Source organism: Mesocricetus auratus, unplaced genomic scaffold (genome assembly GCF_017639785.1).
Source record: "Mesocricetus auratus isolate SY011 unplaced genomic scaffold, BCM_Maur_2.0 Super-Scaffold_4256, whole genome shotgun sequence".
Classification (NCBI taxonomy): Eukaryota; Metazoa; Chordata; class Mammalia; order Rodentia; family Cricetidae; genus Mesocricetus; species Mesocricetus auratus.
The window spans coordinates 47,946,033-47,954,742 of record NW_024429182.1 but is presented as its reverse complement, the minus strand read 5'-3'; the positions used below and the strand labels follow the sequence as shown (position 1 = coordinate 47,954,742).

The 8,710-nt window shown below is 39.5% G+C and overlaps 1 protein-coding gene across 4 annotated transcripts; it reads right to left on the bottom strand.

Moving 5' to 3' along the window:
- Nucleotides 1-1,591: 1,591 nt before the first annotated feature.
- LOC101824114 (oocyte-secreted protein 1) lies at nucleotides 1,592-8,710 on the bottom strand. 4 transcript variants are annotated; one of them, XM_021225697.2, is made up of 5 exons: nucleotides 8,578-8,710; nucleotides 6,591-6,772; nucleotides 5,169-5,266; nucleotides 3,475-3,582; nucleotides 1,592-2,389 (listed from the first exon to the last, which is right to left on the bottom strand). In XM_021225697.2, the coding sequence occupies exons 1-5, from the start codon at nucleotides 8,651-8,653 to the stop codon at nucleotides 2,314-2,316; spliced, it is 540 nt and encodes a 179-aa protein (XP_021081356.1). In that variant the 5' UTR covers nucleotides 8,654-8,710; the 3' UTR covers nucleotides 1,592-2,313. The 4 variants fall into 4 exon arrangements, with proteins under 4 accessions (XP_021081356.1, XP_005063319.1, XP_021081354.1 ...); XM_005063262.2 differs by lacking the exon at nucleotides 1,592-2,389 and adding an exon at nucleotides 2,716-3,010; XM_021225695.1 differs by lacking the exon at nucleotides 1,592-2,389 and adding an exon at nucleotides 2,716-3,010 and having other exon boundaries at nucleotides 8,583-8,690.

Sequence of the window (8,710 nt, the reverse complement as noted above, 5' to 3'; positions counted from 1 at the left end):
TTCTTGAGTTCAGCTCAGTACTTAACCAGCCAGTAAATGAAGTTTCTGTTTCCCAGACTCTCTGGCCATAGGATTGTAGGCTGGCACTCCCCAGATCTATGTCTAAAATCCATATATGAGAGAGTACATGCCATGTTTCTCTTTTTGTGACTGGGTTACCTCACTCAGGATGGTTTCTTCTAGTGTCATCCATTTGCCTGCGAATCTCATGATTCCATTAAGATAATGTGTATTACATATATATATTGCACAGAATAAAATGGAAGAATATAAGCTATAGCATGTCTCTGGAGTACAGACATATAGATTCACATTTATTCAATTTTCCAGATTCCTAATTTTTTACAAAAATATGCAAGAGTATTGAGAAAGAAAACAAAAATAGGCCTCTAAGCTTCCAATAGCAGCAAGTGGGTTTTTTCACTGGGGATTCAGTCTAGTATCTTCTATCTCATGGCTCATTTATGTGCTTTTCTGCTAAAGTAACCAAAGGAAATTTTATGCACCTCAACTTCACACAAAATTAATGAGTTTAAGTGGCATTTAGGTGTGCAACTGTCAGTTCTATGACTTCAAATTATTTTCATCAACTTCCTACTAGAAAATCTACAACAGCTAAGCAATCCCTCACTCTGCCCTGGTCTCAATGCCATGTAGGCTCTGATCTCTCCATTTCTATGTACCTACCTATTGTAGGTCACAAGTATGTGACTTTCATATATGCATCCTTACATTTAGTATATTTCTCAAGGTTCATTCACATCGTAGCACAACAGTACAACACTTCCGTTTGTGGTTAAATGTTGCATTGTATTGATAAGCATGTTTGTTCATCCAAACAACAATACGTGTTGGGGAGGAGTTTCCATCTTGGTGAACAGTGTTCTGAGTATTTCTATATAATACAACTGTTTTCAGTTCTTTGGGAGGATATGTCTTATGTTTGGGGGTGTTGGGACTTGTTGTTTGGTTTGAGAGGTTTGGTTTTTTTGGAGGGGGAATGTTTTGTTTTGTTGATGTTCATGCTGTAGCTCAGGCAGTCCTGTGTTTTATTCACTCCTATTCACCCCATTGCAACACCCAAAGCTAAAGAGAGTAGATTGTCAGCAGCTCATTAGTAAACTCATTCACAGCCCAGGTGGAGGGAATAACAGTCACACAGGGGAGGGGGGGCGGGGACTACAAGAGCTGTGTTCAGGAATGGGAGCCATGGTATACAATCCTTTCAGAACCAAGAAGATAGATGACCCCTGGTTCCTACAAGAAGATATAATCCACTTGTCTGAGTGATTCGGCCAGCTGCCAGGTGGCTGAACTCCACCACTCAGAGATAATCAAGGTTGTTTGATCAGAGACCTTGTCTGGGGGATTAGAGTACAGAGGGAAATGCAGAAATGGACCATTATATAGCCTTCTTATTTCATCTTCTGGCTTCTATTGTCACCCACATTCATATGTACATACCAACATGTAGAGACACATACACATAATTTTTTAAGAGGCCATAGATATCCCAGTGCATTCTTGTAATAAACAAAATTTCTAAATGAAAAAATCTTAATTCATAGCTACAATAAGTCTGAACTCCTGGTTTGAGATTCATGGGTTCATGACATATGTGTAGTTCATGCCATGACTTTATTGAACCAACAAATGCCTATCTTCATAAATGTGTCAGCAAACATTTGCAGGAGCAGATCTCAACCTGTGGGTCACAACCTCTTTGGAGATCAAATGACCCTTTCACATGGGTCACCTAAGACCATTGGAGAACACAGATATTCACATTACAATTCATAACAGTAGAAAAATTACAGTTATGGATTCGTAACGAAAATAATTGTATGGTTGGGGGTCACCACAACATTAGGAACTGCATTAAAGGGTCACAGCATTAGAAAGGTTGTGGACCACTGATTTATAGTAACAATCGATCAAAATACTTGGGTTTTGCATTTGATGGGAATTTGATTCCATTTTATTAAACCTTAATTTGAGCCATGTGAGTACTTTACCAAAATATAGACCTACTAAGGGGCTGATATCAGAGTCCAACCACCATTCTGCTCCATCATCACTGTCTGGTCACTGTTCCTACACCACTTAAGTAACATGAAAATGGCAATAATTGAAGTGAAGGTGATGGAAACATGAAGTAATGTGGGTCAAACAGGACCAGTCAGTGAGTCACTGGTATCTTCTCTGTGTATAGTGGTCAGGGGAGGAGCAGGCAGAAACAGTATCTTCTGGACATAACATGAGTTTTGTCCTCATGGACTCTCAGCAGCTGCATAAAACCGGTACAATATCAAATCAGTCAGTATCCCAGCAGGGGAGGGGTTCTGGAACCTCCAATCCTAACTGAGGAGCTATTGACTGCTGATCATTTCTGGGAAAGAAAAAGTCAGGTTTTAAGGGTGCAGCACCTGGAATGTCAATCAGGCTCCAATAGAAGGCCCCACACCTTAGTATGTGGGCAGCACTAATTAGACTTGCTAGTTTTTTGGTTTTGGTTTTAAGGGTGAAGTTGGAAAGCAGTAGGGAACTTGGAGGGTGGATCTTGGAGGAGCTAAGGGGACAAATGGGGTGCACTGAATAAGATCAACATACATTGTATACATATATGAAGTTATCAAAAATAAAATATTATAGTAAAAAATAACTATGTTACCCTTAATAAGATGCATAATAGTCCTTCAAAAAACAGAAGCAGCATTAATGGAAGATTTTTATTCATTAATCAGATTTAATGAAGCTAAAAGCAGGGACAGCTATTTTAAAATGAAACTACATGAAGGTAGCCTGCCATTTTATTTAAAATTGCAAATTAGTGACTTTTTTAAAAAAAATGGATGAAAGAAAACATCATCCAACTATCTGCATTCCTGAGAAATGGAGAAGTGACAACCTCTGATCCATGAAGCTACATACTTCAACAGGCTTCAGCCTGCTGGTTTCAGAGGTCTGGAAATCCTGGGAGACCTGATAGTCTTCACTTGATGTTAAAAAGCTGAAGAGATAGAATATGATGTCATCAGAGGACAGTGGTGACAACTATAAATATGTGCCAGGAATAAGGATATCTAGGTGACACTGCTTCTTCCTCGAACCACCAATTGGTAGGTCTCAACATAGGCTCTACCCACTTGGTTTGCAGATGAGCCCCACCTCACTCGGTTAATCTACTCTGGAAATACCCTTACAGATACACCCAGAGGCATGTCTCCCAGACTCCAGTCTTCAAGTAAGACCAACTATCACAAAACCCAAGAGGGGCATCTCTAATTCCTATGGCATCTTTGGCTAGTAACAGACTAGTAAGACCACTATCATCACTAACAGTTTTAACAAACACAGGAAGGCCTGATCTAGAAGCTGTTCTTTAGTCAAATGGGACACATCCTTAGCTGTGTTCTTGGCATATTTAATCATGTCTGACAAAAGCTGTAAAACATTAATTTGGTGTCTCCTTACTTTAGTGGCACTTCAGGAATAGCTTGTGTTCTCATATCTAGTTCCCATTCAGGAGGATTGCCAGTGAAATCTCCTCTAATTTCAGCTTCACATAAAAGAGGATACCGACTAAAAGTGAGGGAGGAAAACAAAAGTATCAGAGGGGTCTGAAGATCTATTCAGATCTTTAGAAGGCTGCACACTCAGGGCCAAATCCCAGTGACTGGTAGGTTCACTGATCCAAGTGAGTCATGCACAACAGCATAAGTTTATGATGTGTGATTTTAAATCCTAGCTGTAGCAGGCAGTGGCTAACACAGAAACTCACAACTGGTCAAATGCAGAAAACAAGCATCAGTAGAATGATCAGCCACAAATGAGTCATGTATACCACCATCATACACATGCATGTACAAAACTATAAAGGAAGAGGGTGTGGAAAGATGGTTAAGAGCCAAAGGTCAGGGAGGACCAGAGAGAATCTCTCTAAAACTGACAGAACCTCTGCACTCACGAGCTCACAGTACCTGTGCTTACCTTAACCAGAGCTGCATAAGATCAAGCCAAGTCATATGGTATTATGGAATAGAAAGAAATTTGTGAGCCTTCACCCCTAATTGAGGAACCATGGATAGTGGATGGTTTCTGTGGGAGGCGGAGTCTGGTATTTTTTAAGGGTTTGACTCCTGGTAGGTCAATCATACTCAAGTGGATGACCCCACACCCATGAGTATATGAACAGCACAAATTGGTGCCAATGAGTTTTTTTATTTAAAAACAACACAGTGTTAATGAATGGGTAGAAAGGTGGTAGGAGATAGGATAGGAGTGGGAATGAATATTTTACAAGTACACTGTATGCAATTCTCAAAGAATTAATTAAATATTGCATTAAAATGTTAGCTGCCATGGTAGGTGTTACTGTTTGTGTGAAGAAAAATGTAATATGGCTTCAATAACTACTTGAAGGGAAAATAAATTTGTTTCAAAATAAAAATATTGAATGTATTCTCTCATATGTGGATCCTGAATCATACACATAGGACATGATTATAGAAGTATTATTTAGGTAGAAAGGGCATTCGCAGAAAGGGGGAAATGAAGGGTAATGGGTAGACCCTGCCAAGCTTATCATTACTTTCCTAAGACATGATCAAAATTGTTAATGAGCTATACTTTGGGCTTCCTCAAATGAGTCAAGTAGTAAGATACAAAAGGAAGCTGAATCAATCTCACCCCATGGATCAGATTTAAATCTGCTCCCTCTCCCTATGTTTTCAGCCCCACCCACCCAAACTGTTCGTTGACCTTGATTTTTCTGATATATCTCTGTATCTTTCAGGCTTTTCATTTTCTTTCTGTCCTCAGTAAACTTGAATGTGAATTTATTTTTACAGCAGCCTGCCTTGACTAGCTGGGTGAGACCTGTGAGGTTTCCAGCCATCCTAACACTAGTATTAGAAAAGTGGATTAGAAAAGTGGATTCATCTCTTTTCCAGCATTCTAACACTCTAGGAGACAATTGTAATTTTGAAGACTCAGAACCAAGAATAAATAAATTTATATCCCCTTCCCATTAGTCTTTGGTTCCCCCACTACCACACCCACCCATTTACCCTGGGTTATGTGATTTAACATTTAGGACTTAGGTATTTTATCTAGAGGGTCGAGGTAAAGCTGGGGCCTTATACAGATGCCCCACATATGGTACTCACCTGTGCAGAACACAGGACAAAGGCATCTCAGCTCGTAAAGTAGAGTTTTTTGAGATGTATGTAAGTTTAGTCTGAAGCAGAGTGACATCATGAAGAACCTACAGGGACAAAGAAATATTTAAAATCTTTATCTCACAGATCTCAGGAGAGCTCAGGGATCTGGGAAAGAGCTTGTAGGTACTTTGAGTTCTCCAAAAGAAAAGGTTATTTCCTTAAACAATTACTCATGAGAAGAACCATCTTCTAAATGAAGAAATATTCAATCTGATACATGGCTTTGATATAAAAGTCAGATAATATTTATTTATTGAAAGATGTCAGATCTTCTATTCGTATTTTTAAAAATCACATGCTTATACTTCCTTTCCAGAAATACTGTAGGAAGTAAAGTGTTGCTTATTTTGGCAACACCAACTTTCAGATCAGCTGAAACTATTTTGAATTCAGACTTCTGAGAATTTCATTTAAATGATTAAATCTGGACATGTGTTTTGAGACTGGGTCTCCTATAGTCTATGTTGTCCTTGACCTCTTTAGATAGCCAGGATGGCCTTGAATTCTTGATCCTCCTGCCTCTGCCTCTCCAGTGCTAGGGTTATAAGTGTGCTCACCAAGTCAAATTTCTGTGGTATTAGGGACCAAACGCAAAGCCTTGTACATGCTGGATGAACGTGCTACCAACTGAGATACATAGATACAGCCCCAGTCTCTTTGAAGGAGGAGGAGGAGGAAGAAGAAGAAGAAGAAAAAGAGAGAGGGGGGAGGGAGGGATGGAGGGAGGGAGAGAGGGAGGGATAGGACAGGACAACCACCCTGATGAAGTTTCAGTTCTAATCAATTATGTGGCTGGAATACAAACAGCTTGCAGGATCACCCACAGCTGTCTGGGTTCACCACAGCCCAGTTCTTTTCACACAATAATAATTCTCCCAAGGGCAGTAAATAAACACTCTGTATCCTGCATGCACAGTTCCATCTAAAATTTTCTTCCTGTTGTCACCAAATCTGTGGTTCATCTCAACCTGTCAAAGGGTGAGATGTCTCTTAATACATGATGTAACAGCAAAGCTTCTGGTTTTTAGTTTTTTATTCAACTCAAAATGTCAGTTAATGTTAGAAAGCAATATGCATAACTAACCTGCTGATGCCCCCAACAGGGAACTCTGAGGATCTTTGTGATGTCTAACCAATGTTACTCCCTTCCACCTGAGGCTAGCCATGTCATGGGTTGTCATGTGCAACTAGTTTTGAAAACTACTTTGTGATATATAGAAAATAGATCCCTTCCCATTAGCAAGTTAACATCATTTTTACTGGATGTGACTTTTAAAGACATGAACCTATCTGTATGACAAATAGAAACTATGATTTCCATTTTGTGGGTCCAAGGAAGGGACCATAGCCACTAGCCTTTCTTCTTACTTTATTGACAATCCCACAGGAGTAAGTACGGTAGGTAAAGTCGTAGATATAATTTGGCCAGGCGGTGGTCACAGGGCATCCAAATCCTAAAAACACCTCATCAGGGTCCATAAATATATTGTGGAATAGCGTGGCCTTAATCCTGAGATAGAACCAGTGATTGGTGCATTGCAGACGAATGGCTAAGAAATAGAAAGGAGAATATTTCTGTTAATAATCTGTGTGCGAATCATCACAGAACATTTAAGCAAAGCTAGTTAATGTAAGTGCTCATCCCTTAGCAAAATAAAACATGTTGTAAAAAGAAGCAAGTCTGTAAAATATGGGCATCTGCTATTACTTCATCCCTAAGATACTCATATACATGCCTATATACCAAAGGTATTTTTAGCAAGTTTGGCATTGGAGAGAGCATTTTAATCCTTTCATTCCATTCTCAGAAATCAATAGTTTTCTTAGGACAAGTCTCATTACATAGCTCTGAATAGCTTGGAACTCTCCATGTAGACCAATCTGGCCTTGAACTCAGATCTGCCTCTGCCTCCCAAGTACTGAGATTAAAGGTGTGCACCACCAGCCTCAAAGTCAAGAATTTATACAGCTGGAAAACAAAAGCACATTTCTATTATAAGATAATGTGAAGTACAGAGCATGGCTGCACTCTTGATCAACTCATGCTCCTCTACACTAGCCCTTGTTTTCATTTCTATATCCACAGCCTCATGGTATAAAAAAGCAAACATGGAGGGGTTGATATAGCAATAAACACTAGTCAAGAACACTACAACCAACTTGTTATGACATGTTTGGTGAATATCCCTGGGAGGCCAACTCTTTTTTTTTCAAAGGGAAACAGGAGGAATGGATTTGGTAGAGAGGGAAGGTAGGAAAAGGAACTGAGATGAGTGGAGGAAGGCGAGATATCTCTAAATAATACTGAGCAAAGTAAAGCTGTAGAATGAGCTATAAATAAAACTTTAGATGCCTATGAACCCTACCTCTGCTTCTGTAACACTAAGAGTATGAAACATGCAGATGAACAGATAGTTAGTAAGCTTCCATGTGGACAGAAGGCAGGCACTGAGCTCCCACAGGGACTCCCATGCTAACTGAAATTTCACTCTGATCCTAAATTAAGCAAGGAAAGCAAGTCAATGTATATTTAGTAAGTCTACATGATGAGGTAGTGGATACTAACATGATTGATTAGAGTTGTCTCCTTTATATAGCTCCTAATAAAAAAAGAAATAAAATGTATTAACCAACATATGAAAAGTCCTGTAACCTCCCTAGTATCCAGATTTGGGTATCTTGTTGAAAAGAATTTGGTAAAAATACCTAAAGTTTTGTTGCAATTCTAAACTTTCAAACTAAGAGTTTACACTCATACTTAGGTGACCAACCATTCAAGTTTGCTTAAAGTAGGAGACTTGTTGGCACTCAAACTGAAGAAATTTACCACAAGGAGTTGGCCTTCCCTCTTAGATCCTGTGGGTTCTATAGAGGATAAGGCCAATGAAGACTGAGCCCTTTCCTACATGACACAAGGTATCCTAAGATCCTTTGTTTTATTTATTTATTTGTTTGTTTGTTTGTTTACTTGTTGGTTGGTTGGTTTATCTCTGCCTGGTCCTGCATGTACTGGAACTTGATTTGTATACCAAGCTGGCCTTAAACTCAGAAATAAAGGCATGCACCACCATGCCCAGAGAGTCCAAATCTTTTAACAGCTCATGAACACCTCTGTGCTTTCCAGGCCACTCCAATTTCCTCATATCTAACTCACCTCAAGTACTGAACCCCCAGAATGTGATGTGATCTGGGAAGAGTCAAAAGAAAAGGGGGACTTCAGAAAGAAAGAACACAAGTTAGCAGTGTCTAGTCTCAGTAGAATTGTGAGAGTCTAAGATCATGCATTTGAAAGACACCAATATATATGAAAGCCTCATCCCTCAGCATCCCAAATTCTCTAAGTCACATGTGATACCTGACCAATCATCAGCACAAGTCCTCATAAAGAGTAGAAGCAGAAGGAATCCCTGCAGGCCTGGGCAAGACTTCATTTTTCAGACTGGATATCAAACCCCACAGAGAAAAGGAGAAACAGGACAAGTCAAAGG